This window comes from Gymnoscopelus microlampas, assembly GCF_963454915.1.
Source record: "Gymnoscopelus microlampas genome assembly, chromosome: 4".
Lineage (NCBI taxonomy): Eukaryota > Metazoa > Chordata > Actinopteri > Myctophiformes > Myctophidae > Gymnoscopelus > Gymnoscopelus microlampas.
Window position 1 is genome coordinate 2075773 of NC_139941.1, and position 14809 is coordinate 2090581.

The 14809-nt window shown below is 41.3% G+C and overlaps 1 protein-coding gene across 5 annotated transcripts in view; it reads right to left on the reverse strand.

Moving 5' to 3' along the window:
* LOC311044424 (apoptosis-associated speck-like protein containing a CARD) overlaps positions 1-14809 on the reverse strand; it is a 98757-nt gene that overhangs the window by 52492 nt on the left and 31456 nt on the right. The window contains exons 1-3 of one of the 5 annotated variants that reach the window (XM_084055985.1): positions 11266-11347; positions 1844-1870; positions 1159-1423 (exon numbers count right to left, since the gene is read on the reverse strand). The exons of 2 other annotated variants lie outside the window; for them this stretch is intronic. In XM_084055985.1, coding sequence (XP_083912111.1) covers positions 1159-1414 — 256 coding nt within the window. In that variant the 5' untranslated portion in view covers positions 1415-1423; positions 1844-1870; positions 11266-11347. Of the gene's footprint in view, positions 1-1158; positions 1424-1843; positions 1871-11265; positions 11367-14809 lie in introns of those variants that run through there. 2 more of the 5 variants (XM_084055987.1, XM_084055989.1) reach the window with 2 other exon arrangements.

Below are 14809 nucleotides of genomic sequence, written 5' to 3' on the forward strand. Positions count from 1 at the left end.
TTTCATTTACTTAATGTAAGTAATCAAGTATTCAGAACAGACAGTCATACACACATACTGTATAGTATGAGCTCTGTCTAATGCATTCATAAACGTTATTATAAATGATAATGTGTGTCTACATTGTGTCAGTGTTACAGTTAGCTAGTCTTAATAGAAAGTCGACAGGTTTCAATAATTGATAAAATAAGGGCGTATCACAGATCTGTTTGAATCACTGGCTGTAAAATGGTAAATGGTGCACTTTTATCCAAAGCGCTTTACATAGATTGTGCATTACATTCACCCATTCACACACACACACACACACACACACACACATTCACACACACATTCATACACCGATGGCAGAGGAAACCATGCAAGGCACCAACCTGCTCATCGGGAGCAATTAGGGCTTCAGCGTCGAACTGGAAACCTTGCGGTTCCCATCCGGCCGCTCTACCGGCCACTACCCCTAAGCCACTGCCACCCCGTAAATAGAAGTATATAGATTTTAGGAGCCCACTGTCTCCAGTTTCATTGCTATTCACACCACTTGCTGTAAAATGTAATACTGTACATGTGTTTAATACACATGCACCCCTTCCCCATTCCCTTAATGTACTGTAACCAACAAGTGAAGTCTCATCAGATTTCTGGGGAGGAAATAACCTTTGTTATTGTCAACAAAAACCTTCAGAATGTTAAATTATTACTTCATTGAGAAATAAGTAGGTCGGAATGGATTATTGTCAGCATCAGGCCAAGAGGGTGTATATTCCCTTTTCAATGTGCTATACAGTACGATTGCTGTGGTGGAGCATACAGTAACGCCTATATCAGCTCCCAGCAATTAACACACGTCTTTGATACCCAAGCCGTGCTACTCATATACTGAGTCGGCAGTGCCCACTTCATTATTTGCACTAAATATAATTCATTAAAGTAATCACCAAAGCACAAAACACGTTGGACTGACATTTCCATATGGCTACACTTCTCTAAAGAAGGTGTGGCTAATACGACCCTTATTTCATGATATATTTTAAAAATATCAGAAAAAAATCAGATCTATTCTATTATACTGAAGCCGAACACACATACTGTACGCACGCACGCACACACTCACACGCACACACACAGACAGTCATAAATATATAACCTATCTTCACCTACCGTTGTCTAGTAACTCTTTCTGCAGATCTTTCCTGTTAATCTCCTCTAGAATTTTTGCCACGATCTGAACTGCAGTATTGGGGTATGTCTGCAGAATCAGATCGGTGGTTTGGTTCCTGTCTTTGTTCTCTAGAGCGGATCTTACAAGCGGCTCTTGGCCGTCAAAGTGGTCAGCCTCTTCCAGTTCCCTCTGGAACTCTGTGAAGTAATCGCTACTCAGCTTCTCCAGAATCTTTTTGATCACTCTCCGTGTCATGGTTGATGTCTGGAACAAAGAGAGAATGTCAACATCTCAACTTCATTCTCTTAATGTTTTGGAGAGACATAACCCAAGCTTTAGTTGATGTTATACATACTGTACACCAGAAGAAGAAGAAAATGGTTCTAAAACTATTTGGATTAATATAGTATAACTCATAAAGACCCAAAGGTCAGTGAAAGCAAATGCATATAAGGCTACTGATTAAACACTGTTAGTGTATGTTTGTAGAACGTTACATTAGATGAGGCATAATGCACACACAATAACTGAGGAAACTTTTATTAAGAGGATCTGTACAATCATTTATGTCAACATCCAAATGTAGGATCATGTGGAAAATATGATTTGCAAAAATAACCAATTGCCTACAGTCTTTCTACTTACAGTGAATATCTACCATGTTTCAACACATTCATCACTGACCTTCAGTTAGTTTAGACCCAGTGTCCACTAGATGGCGAGCATTAACCACCAGAGAGAAAGACAGAGGATGATAGAGAGGAAGAAACGAAAAGAAAGAAAGAAAGAAAAAAAAACATATTTATATAAAAGTATGTTTGTTCACTGGAGAAAATCCTGAAACATTAGAACGCTGTACACAATGGGGGCAATGTCTTTCTTACAATGTTCTGGCTGTTATTCTTATTTAGTGGCCTTAATCACATGTAAAACAAGGAAAGGAAAAAATAAACCAAGGTCAGACTGCAGCTTTCTAACAACTATACAACAATACAGTAATCTGTATCTGTGTGCATATCTGGGGAAAAAAACACATTTCAACACATGCGACATAGAGACACACGGGCGGAAACGGAAGGCCTACAAATTCACGCCCACTTTTGAGACAGCGCTGCTACTCGGGGTCCGTTAGAAAGATGAACTGCAGCTCTCAATGCAATCTCTATGAGAGGCATTGTAAAATACCGTCATTTCATTGGTTAACTACTGAGGCTGTAGCGACTTTTTTGGTGTTCTAATAAAGTGTCCCATTTGTTTGATTTGTCCTTTTCATGAATATTTAGGTGGCTCCGGTGTTGCCAGATCATGTGAGTGAAACACTAACCGCTGCTACTCGGGGTCCGTTAGAAAGATGAACTGCAGCTCTCAATGCAATCTCTATGAGAGGCATTGTAAAATACCGTCATTTCATTGGTTAACTACTGAGGCTGTAGCGACTTTTTTGGTGTTCTAATAAAGTGTCCCATTTGTTTGATTTGTCCTTTTTAATGTCCCATATCTGTCATCTCGATATACTACCCACAATATACTATAATATACTCCATCAGTATGTCAAAACCGCTAGCATCGGAGATCTAGACTTTAAGTGGTCGCATGGTATATACGTCACGGACGCATCCCTTGAGGTTTTCAATACCCAGAAAACTGGTGAAAGTGGACGTTTTCAATATGTTTTGGTCATTATCTCTGGAACAGAAGGTCCAATCTGCTCAGTTCAAAGCTTGTTGGGTGCGTGACTTTGAGGACATAAAGCACGCAATGACACATTTTCGGGTTATTTGTTTTTTTTTAGGGGAGGCGAGATCTTAGTTGGGCAGGCGACCGCCTGTCCTGCCTCTACAGTGTGGGTACACCACTGGTCGGCGCTCGGAGCTCGTAAAGACAGTGATGTCACTGAAATGCGACAACTTGTCTGTCTGCCGTCTACCCTCTGCTGTGTTAACATTATGGGTAACTCGTTAAAGTGGCAAATTAAATGTGAAACAAATCAACTATTAAGAAAACAAGAAGATATGTTTACAAAGACACTCCATACATTTGGAAACATGTTTTTATTTAAATCAATATCGTCTCCAGTTAATGCAGGATAATCTTAAAAGTAGGCTAATTCTCATATCCTCTCATAGGGAATGCATTGAGAGCTGCAGTTCGTCGTTCTAACGGACCTCGAGTAGCGGCGCTATCTCAAAAGTGGGCGTGAATTTGTAGGCCTTCCGTTTCCGCCCGTGTGTCTCTATGGATATAAGGGGCTTCAACACACACACACACACACACACACACACACACACACACACGCACGTACGCACGCGCACGCACGCACGCGACCTTGCGTTTGGGAGGTAGGGGCAAATAAATGAGTGGGGGACACATTGCAATTTCACGCACTTCCGGTGGTTGGATTCACTGGGGCCACTACTTTGTGTAGCATAGTGTTTCTAGTGGTTCCAGTAGTGATTGCAAATTGCAATTAACTGTGCATAACTGATTGTATTTCATGTTTAACAAGGGATTGAAGCTCCACTAACCTCACTAACACATTGTTTTAGGCTGTAGCCAAATCTCCTCCAGCATTGAGTGTTGTGTGCCTATACCTGCTGTTGCACAACTTTTGAAATTAACCAATACCACAGGGAAGGGTGTTTGTATGAATTTATCAGGGTTTGATCTATGACATAATTAGAAGAATGTTTGACCCATGATATAAAATTATCATAGCTACATATTAGTATTTTAAAAAGTAAGTATGGTGACACAATAATACATTATCAGTTTTGAATTCCAGAATAGTTTTGAATGGAGATTGGTAGGGTATAAGTATATTTCTAATGTATCTATTATAACAATTGCGAAGGTGCGCGTGTCGTGTAATATCGGGCCCTGTGCTTATGAAATATGAAAATATTATTAATACATTATAACCCAGAAACCGTCAAAATGTTTCATAACAGGCAGAGACCAAAACTAGCAAAGTTTGGGTCAGTCTGTGGCAAAAAGCTGCAGTTGAGTTAATTACCTTCAACCATCCTGTCCTATTGTCTGGAGTGTGAATCTATGACACCACACCCGGCCGAATTCTTTTGTTTGCTCAGAGAGAGCCTAATTATATGCAGGAGAGCCTGCCAGTTGTCTCTCCCAAATCATCAGACTGACAAGAATCAAGTAGTATAAGCCTATACAAAGTGTACTAGTCTTTTCTAATTATACAGATGGATAGAACTAAGTTTTAGTAAAATAAAGATCGTTCTGTGTCTAAGCCAAGGTTAAGACGACATCATTGTGTAAGGGATTTTGATTCTTTCTCCAGAGGAGCTGAGCTGGAGAAAAGCGTTTCTTTTAAAGTAACTTTAATCATCTAAATAATTCATACAACGTCAGACATGTCAATGTTTAGATTCATTTCGAAGCTAATAAAATGTTGAATAATAATGTTATAATGTGAGCATGGGTGAAGGTACAGTTTGATAGATAAATGTTAAAACTAAGGCAGATCGTAACCCATTGTGTGACTTTTAGGCCCACCCCAAGAAATCCATTGTTCTTAGCAACCTGTATTGTGAATGGTCAGAAAGAGGGCCCGTGGCTTGCATATAATGTGATGTATTTGTGAGAAACGGGGCTCTGTGATTTGGATCTACGCAGAGGCCATGGCCTACAGAATAAAGGAAATTCTATGGGCCGCGCCATATATTGAATTGACTTGGATGTATGGATTGCTGAGAACTTTGACAATAAAGTGAATTGTTGAGAATGTAAACTCGGACTCTGAGCGTTGGCTTATTCTCCGCCGCCGGATATGGATTCTTATTTCTACCGGTCCGCTATGTTCAGACACCACACGCGCATGCACAGCGGTAGGGGTTTGGTAGGGGTTAGGGTGGCGGGTGGCCGGTCCTGGATCATGTGCTTGAAACAAGCACCGGTGTTGCCAGATCCATGAAACAAGCGGACCATGAATATTTAGGTGGCTCCGGTGTTGCCAGATCATGTGAGTGAAACACTAACCCTGTGAGGCATTCACTGGAGTCCGACCTGCCTCCTTTCTGTGAATCACAACATGGCCATAAGGTGGACTGACATAAGGTAGACCAGTAATTCTACAGCTAATGTGACACCAACTGATAACCCCTGTCACATCAAAGTTTCAACGAGATGCAGTCACATTACTCATACCAATATCAAATATCTCCATTATGCAACTATAAGTACAATGTTATATACATTGTTTAGAGTTGTACTCGAGACCACCTAAAGCGAGTCCAAGTCAAGACCAAGTCCGAGGGGGGGTGAGTCCCAGTGGCGTAGCGCAGAATCGCGGGGCCTCCCCGCGGGAGTTTCACGTGAGGCCCACGCACATGCACGTGCGCATGTTTGCGCACTCGCGCGAAAAGAAATCGGGTCTAATTCGGGTCTAATTCGGTTCTATTTGACCAATGTAAATCAACTTTTTTCTTTTTTTTTGCTGTAAAAATATTTGTATCAGCGCAGGCGGGGCCCCCCCTGCTGGTGGCCCCCCCACACTCGCTTGCTACCCCTCCGCTACGCCACTGGCGAGTCCGAGTCAAGAGGGGGCCAGGGAGGGGGTCGAGTCCGAGACCGACAGGAGGTGATGGTCGAGTGGACTCGGTGGGGGTAGAGTCCCCGGTCCCTTAGTCCGAGACCGAGTCAAGACCGAGTAAAATCATGGGCGAGACCGAGACGAGACCGAGTAAATCAAAATGTGGACTCGAGACCGGTCTCAAGTACTACAACCCGAAGTCATTGTTGGTTAGTAATGGATAAATGTTTCTTCGTTTCTTCAACATTTAACACACAATTTGACATATATTGTGGGTGGTTGGTATATGGTATTGAATATGTTGGAAGGGGTCCTTGGGGCCAAAAAGGACTGTTGCTGTACAGCACATAACCCAAAGTCTGTTAATACTTTGACTATACTCATGACAACAGGGATCAGAGAGAGAGAGAGAGAGAGAGAGAGAGAGAGAGAGAGAGAGAGAGAGAGAGAGAGAGAGAGAGAGAGAGAGAGAGAGAGAGAGTTAAATTGTGGCAAAGAGAAAAAGGGACTTCCTCACGGTGTGCATCTGCTAATGATCAATGGCCATGTGCAAGTGCAGAGAAATTCCGTAAGCCACTGAGGAGAACCGACCACTTCAGACAGACTGACATTCCTAAAATGATATGTAGGATAATAATAATGTACTTGTATTAGACAGGTTCCTGACAGCCAGTGAGTGAACTGGAGATGAAATCACGTCAAACTGTCCTGATATGAACTGTAGTGTTACCTGTTAGAACAAGACTATAGCCTCAAATGGCTACATGCCAATACAATGTACATGACATTACTAGAATACATGTAACTAAAATGCAGGAAGCTGCCGTTCAGCATTCAGTCAACATCAACCTAAAAATATGAATGTTCAGAGAGAGAGAGAGAGAGAGAGAGAGAGAGAGAGAGAGAGAGAGAGAGAGAGAGAGAGAGAGAGAGAGAGAGAGAGAGAGTCGTCTTTCTTTATTATGCCAGGAAATTAAGTACATTGGCCACATTTTCACTGATTATCTCCATGATGATAGAGATAACTCTAGAAAGTGCCGCAAACTTTATGCCAAGGCTAATATGATGCTTTGCAGGTTCAGTATGTGTTCAGGTTTGTTCAAGTGTGCACTATTTAAAGCATTTTGCACTCCCATGCAGCATACAAGAAAGGTAGCATGCGGAGGCTTAAAGTGGCCTACAATGGTGCCCTGAGGATTCTGCTTAGATGGCATACTGTAGTTCCAGTCACCTGTTTGTAACATGTGGAATCCGTACATGTGAGGGTCTCTATGTATGGATTCAAGTCTCGCCTTAATGAGTCCCGGAAAAGTCTTATTGAGGATATAGTCAATAGTCAAAGTTTGAATTGATCAATCAATCAGTGTAGGAGCCAGTTCCTTATATTCAATAATATTATTTATTTATTTATTGGCCTTGTATTGTGGTGTGTGGCTACTAATGGCTGTTGTAGCCTATGCTCAACCACCCGGCAGGTCTCCCTTATAAGGGCATGTGTGCGTCATGCTAGGGGCGTGACAGACTGAGAAGCACACAGTCTTTAGACCTTGTTTGTGTGCGGGAAATTTATTTCATCTATTATTTTATTCTACAGCAAGCTTTTCATGTTTGCATCTCTGTAAAGGAAGAAAATAAACATATTTAATTTGAAACCTAACCAAACCTGGAGTGGACATTCTATTCTTCAACCTGCAACAAGCGTCTATTATTAGGCTACAGGGACAGAGCTCTCAGCTCTGTACCTGTTTTAATATTGGCAGTATTCTGTCACTTCTTCTTCTTCTTCTTCTTCTGCCACTTTTCGCAGTTCTGGCTGAACCGTGCTGTCGCTTTTTACGAAACTCGGCCATATGGTAGATGGTCATGAAAAACGATCAAAAAATAATTCTCACAATCTTTCGTCCAAAGGTGGCGCTATAGCACTCAATTGAAAATGCCAACTTTGAACAGGTACAACTCATGCCCTGTTTGACCTACAGCCATGACACTTGGATACATGTATGCGTCTCCTCATGCTGAACAACTTTCACACTCTGACTTTTGACCTCTGACCTTTAGATCTCCCACCATTTTGAATTATATGAAAAACAGTCATTGGCTCCTAACTTCTGCATTTTTTCACTTATGGAAATTCCGCCGCCTAGAAGTTGTCGGCAGAGGTCCAAAGTTCAAGTGTTAAACGTTTCGTGCAGATTTCTCCAAAATCCTAGGATTCCATAGATTTTAACTATTGCAGTTTTATGAAAATTATTCATCTGCGCCTAAAACATACATGCAGACTCACATTTCTTTGAAACTTTGCAGAAATGTACAGGGTCATTCCAAATATCACTGAAACCAATCTTACTCCAATTGGCCAAAGGGGGGCGCTATAGCAATTTTTTGAAAATGCAGACTTTAAACAGGCATAAGTCATGCCTCGTTTGGCCGAAAGTCGTGAAACTTGCTTACACATGTGCCTTGACTCATGAGGAACACACGTATCGATTTGACCATTAAGCTCCGCCCTTAGATTTTCTGCAATTTTGAGCAGTTTGAAAAATACTTGTTTTTGCCAGTTCTGGCTTAACCGTGCATACGCTTTTTACGAAACTCGGCCATATGGTAGATGCTCATGAAAAACTACCAAGAAATAATTCTCACACTCATTCGTCAAAGGGTGGCGCTATAGCACTCAATTGAAAGTGCCAACTTTGAACAGGTACAACTCATGCCCTGTTTGACCTACAACCATGAAACCTCCATACACACATGCGTCTCTTCATGCCCGACAACTTTTGTGGTCTGACTTTTGACCTCTGACCTTTAGATCGCCCACCATTTTGAATTATATGAAAAACAGCCATTGGCTCCTAACTTCTGCATTTTTTCCCTTCTGGAAAATCCGCTCCCATCATTATGTCGGCAGAGGTCCAAAGTTCAAGTGTTAAACGTTTCGTGCAGATTACTCCAAAATCCCAGGATTCCATAGATTTTAACTATTGCAGTTTTATGAAAATTATTCATCTGCCCCTTACACATACATGCAAGACTCACATTTCTTTGAAACGTTGCAGTAATGTAGAGAGTCATTCCAAATATCACTGAAACCAATCTCACTCCAATTGGCCAAAGGGGGGCGCTATAGCAATTTTTTGAAAATGCAAACTTTAAACAGGCAAAAGTCATGCCTCGTTTGGCCGAAAGTCGTGAAACTTGCTTACACTTGTGCCTTGACTCATGAGGAACACATCTATCGCTTTGACCAGTAAGCTCCGCGCTTAGATTGTCCGCAATTTTGAGCAGTTTGAAAAACACTTAAACCCAGGATTTTTCAGCTATTTGCGTGAAACTGTATCATCTGTGTGATCTCCTTTTTCACAGTTCCTTGTCTGTTGGTCCAATGGCGTCTCCCTTAAATGAGTGCCTCACAATCTCAAGGCCGTCAGTTCAAGCCTCACTTGCAGACTTCATTTAAGTTGAATTGCAAACAACATGACTGTATCAATGAATACATGTGCAAATGGTGAAGATAACCTGAAATGCATTATTTGAGAGTACGTTTTTCAACGTATGACATACTTCATTCTGAAAATAGCCGATCTACAATCTCAAAACCTTTCAGATAGCAACGTGTTTCTGAGCTTGTAGATCGGCTGCTTTCACTGTTTTCGGTTGCGAGGAGACATACAATTTCTCTATTGGTAAATGGTTTGTGAACGAGTGATCTTAGTGTTGGCTTGCTTCATGACAGAAGGCAAGAGTTTATGATCTTCAACAGACAACATCAGCCTGGACAAAACTATAGCACTAGGTAGTGTTGCAGCCTATTAGTCCGAAGGTTAAGAGTTCGATTCCTGTTAATGGCAATAGGTTGAGATGTCCAATCAATCCATTCTGTTGTCATCTCTCTCTCTCATCAATCTATTCCGTTTCCACTTTCCATGTCTCTCTTCAATCTATTCCGTTTCCATGGCGCTCTCTCTCTCTCTCTCTCTCTCTCTCTCTCTCTCTCTCTCATCAATCTATTCCGTTTCCATGTCTGTCTCTCTCTCTCTCTCTCTCTCTCTCTCTCTCTCTCTCTCTCTCTCTCTCTCTCTCTCTCTCTCTCTCTCTCTCTCATCTATTCCGTTTCTATCTCTCTCTCTCTCTCTCTCTCTCTCTCTCTCTCTCTCTCTCTCTCTCTCTCTCTCTCTCTCTCTCTCCAGTTTCCATCTCTCTCTCTCTCTCTCTCTCTCTCTCTCTCTCTCTCTCTCTCTCTCTCTCTCTCTCTCTCTCTCTCTCTCTCTCTCTCTCTCTCTCTCTCTCTCTCTCTCCAGTATCCATGTCTCTCTCTCTCTCCAGTCTCTCTCTCTCTCTCTCTCTCTCTCTCTCTCTCTCTCTCTCTCTCTCTCTCTCTCTCTCTCTCTCTCTCTCTCTCTCCAGTATCTCTCTCTCTCTCTCTCTCTCTCTCTCTCTCTCTCTCTCTCTCTCTCTCTCTCTCTCTCTCTCTCTCTCTCTCTCTCTCTCTCTCTCTCTCTCTCTCTAGTTTCCATGTCTGGCCCTGTATTATCGCTGCTTGCAGCTATATTCTTATCTTATTATTGTCTGTCCATGAGTGACTCACACAAGTGGAAAAAGTAGTTTTTTAACAAGAGGCAGTTTTGGTCGCCAGCAGCAGGATGTTGACTTCCTTTCCAAGATCTTTTTTCATATTAAGTATTATAACACATTGTTTTAAGCTGTAGACAAATCTCCTCTAGCATTGAGTGCTGTGTGCCTGCATACTTTCTGTTGTAACAGACTTTTGAAAGAAACCAATACCACAGGGACGGGTGTGTTTGTGAATTCTTGGGGAATGATCCATGCATAATTAGAACAATATGTGACTGTTGTTGAATAGAGCTGAGTCGTCTAGCATTTTTGTTTTTCCCCCTTTTTTTCATCAGAGCTCACATGAGGGAAGGGGATTTCCAATACATGAATGCATCTGTAGAGTTACAGTAACTCAAAAGTAGAATATTTACCGATGAGATGTAGTGGAGTTGAAGTGGGAACTGGGAAAATGGACACACAATGGAGTAAAGTGAGTGCAGTATGCAAAAAGGACCGAATGGACCCGGTACTAAGAGAGAGAGAGGGAGAGAGAGAGAGAGAGAGAGAGAGAGAGAGAGAGAGAGAGAGAGAGAGAGAGAGAGGTGTCTTCCTCATGAGTTTAACACAGTATTTACAGTTTGTGTTTTATAAGTTAATGCACACTATTACAAAATAATGTGCATTAATCAAAACCAGAAGTAAGATGAAGTCTTAATTTCACTCATTGTTTTCTAGATTTAGTCAAACTAATATAGAAACCAAAAGCAACAAGTTCTCCTTGTGATGATCATAAAAAGATAATAGTACTGCGTAACTACTTAACTACTGCTTAAGTACTTAACGCACGCACGCACGCACGCACGCACGCACGCACGCACGCACGCACGCACGCACGCACGCACGCACGCACGCACGCACGCACGCACGCACACACACACACACACACACACACACACACACACACACACACAAACACACGTGAGGAATTAAGTCTTACCAATGAGTTCAGATTGATGTTTAGAAAAAGGTGGGGAAAAAAGATTATTTCCAAAGTGTATAGCGTAAACTCTTCAGTGTAATATGTCTGGTACCAGGGAAAAGAATGATTCTATCTGGAACTTCAAACTGCTTTCATACTCCTATACTGTAGCTGAAACTCCACCCATAGAGGATGGGACTATTGCCTTCCAAACGGTATTAAAAATGAAAATGACAATGGTTGTCCTTTTTGATAAATGTATTGCATTATTATTATTATTATTATTATTATTACCCTTATTATTATTACCCTTATTATTATTATTATTATTATTATTATTATTATTATTATTATTATTATTATTATTATTATTACCCTTATTAATAGGATACTAGGATCATGATTATCTTAATATGAATAAATATATTGTATTATTCATATCTTTATTATAGGTATAAGGAATGAGGTCTTGCCCCAAGTGATCTTGTATCTGGTATCTTGTTCTCGAGTGAGGGGAGGACGGAGCGGGAGATCAGACAGAGAATCGGAGCAGCAGGAAGGAGCAGTGCTGCGTTTGCTGTACCGCTCTGTTGTGAAAGAGAGCTGAGCCAGAAGGCAAAGCTCTCAATAAACTTCATACATACTCTCACCTATGGTCATGAAGTGTGGCTTGTGCCGAAAGAGCAAGATTGCGGAAACTAGCAGAGAAAATGTGTTTTCTCCCTTAGGGATAGTATGAGAAGTTCAGTCATGGGAGAGACTCGGAGTAGAACCACTGCTCTTTCACATGGAAAGGAGCCAGTTATGGTGGTTCGGGCATCTAGTATGGATGCTTCCTGGGCGTCTCAATAGGGAGGTCCTCTGAGCTCGTCCCACATGGGAGAAGGCCAGGAAGGGGTTTATCTCCACTCGCCTTGGAACCAGTGGTGTACAATAACTAAGTACATTTACTCTAGTACTTAAGTATAATGTTGAGGTACTTTTAGTTTTATTTCCAATTGTCTGTACTTTTACTTCTACTCCACTACATCTCAGACATCTCTTATATACTTTTACTCCACAACAATTATTTGAAAACTTTAGTTACTAGTTACTTTGCCAATATAAATGATTACATTATAAAACATACATTAACCATTTAGCCCTATTTCATACATAGGCTATTTAAAATAGGCTATCTACAAGCTCACAACGCGTTGCATCACAACGTCTTGTGAGCTTGTTGATCTGCTATTTTCAAACATTTCAGTACTTTTACTTTTGGTACTTTAAGTACATTTTGATACCAATACTTTTGTACGTCCGTCCGTCCTTCTGTCTGCGAGCAGCTAATCTCCACCACCGTTGGCCCTGTCGCTGTGAAACTGCACACACACTCCCTGGATGCCACAGCAGAACCTCTGCCCAACATTTTTCAGATCAGCCTGTCATAGTGCCACCATGAGGCCGACTTTTGCAAAACACATTTTTGGATATTACTCCTACAGATTTTGTCCAAACAACACACAAATCGGTACACAGTATCTCTATAGTCATGTGATCAACACAGATATGTTTCCATATTCCATCCTGATTGGCTAAGATTGGCTTCCAAAGTATGCAGGATTGGTTTGTTTTGAACAAAATGCCTCAAATCATGAACGCAGCATGCGATTTCCGTGAAATTATCCACGTAGATTCCCACTTGGCCCAGGAAGAAATGCCACTAGAAAACGTTCACATCAGCCTCATGGTGGTGCTATAACAGGCCGATTCACGTTTTTACATATAACTGCACCGATCTGCGTGAAACTTTCCACGCACACTCCCTAGAGGCCAAGGAAAAACCTTTGTCCTGCATTTTTCACATCTGCCTGTTAGAGCGCCACCAGGAGGCTGACTTTTGTAAAACCATTGTTTTCCTCTTACTCCTTCAGATTATGTCCAAAAAACATGCAAATCGGTACACAGTATCTCTATAGTCATGTGATCAAGATGGATTTCTCAGATATTTCATATTCCATCCTACTTGCCTAACATTGGCTTTCAAAGTTTGCAGAATAGGTCCGTTTTGAACAAAATTCCTCAAATCATGAACGCAGTGTGCGATTTCCGTGAAATTTTGTACGCACATTCCCACTAGGCCGAGGAAAAAATGCCCCCTTTTCCCATTGGCCTATTATAGCGCCACCAGGAGGCCATAATAACCTACCTGACCTGGCGGAGACTTGTGCTCCGAGGAGCACTTTTTCTAGTTTCATTTAATTTAATTTCAAACCTTTATTTATTCTCGAAAGACATTGAGGTTGCCCTCATTTGCAGTGTCGTCGAGATACATCACAGTACAATTTCATTTTTCATGTTCACATCAATATTCATATCAAAAACAAGACAAAACAGAACCAAATAAAACAACCTTTCTCTATCGTGTGATAGAACACACATTTAAAAGCAATTGCAGACCCTTGTGGGTAGGCCTGCAATCAAGGATTTAAATTGACCGTATGTTATGGGAGAACAGATTCTAAACTTAAGCTGTAGGTCATTCCAGGTGGCATTAAAACAAAAAGCTATTTTCCCCAGTTCAGTCTTTACTTTAATTCTGGACTTTTACTTGTAACAGAGTACTTCTACATTGCTGTATTGATACCTGTAGCGAACCCTTGCCAGAGAATGGTGAAGCGTACTGATGTTTCCAGAAGTTTTTATTTATGCACAGCCTTAGACCTTGTTTGAACATAAAGTAGTTTTCTTTTCCTTCGGTTGTAGAAACACCTTATTTTCTGGACAGACACCGTAAGAACTATAGGACAGATACAGTACAGTCCAACAGACAATGAATGAATGAATCCCCCGGTCGCTCTCTCTCTCTTCTTCTCTCCTTCCCTCTCTAGCTTTTCCCTCGCGGAAACTCTCATACTGAGCAGTGGTTATTTCTTATAACCTAACAATACTCCATGGCTGCATTTCACTCTTACACTATCTACCATACATGTGCAAATGCATTATTATCAAAATGTTTACTGACATAACAATATAACCTTTGGCACCCCAATATGAAACCCATTAATCATTAACATCACATTACAGCCATTCATTCAAACCTGAATGTTTACATGACGCAATAGTTTCAAACACCTTCTTCACCTTGTTAATATGAACTACACAGAATCTTGAGAACATAAAACCTTGTTCCTTACCTTGTTGTTAGCTGGGTGCAAAATGAGTTAACGCACAGCAACCACCCAAACTATGCAACAGAAATGGGCCAGTCAGCTATTCTATCCTGTTTTGGACACACTTCTGGGCGAGTGTCATTTTCCCCGCAGTCATTGGCCATTTCTAAAAGTGTTGATGCTGTGTTCAAATGTGATTAGGAAGGTGCAGAGAGCCTGATCAGCCAGTATGCAAACTTACTCTCCATCAACCCCAAACTCGCAGTGACTGAAATGACAATGATGTCAACACAAATCAAAAACGGATCCACTGACAACATCAGAAGGGGACTAGAAAAAGTGCTCCTCTGAGCACAAGTCTCCACCAGGTCAGGTAGATTATTGTGGCCTCCTGGTGGCGCTATAAT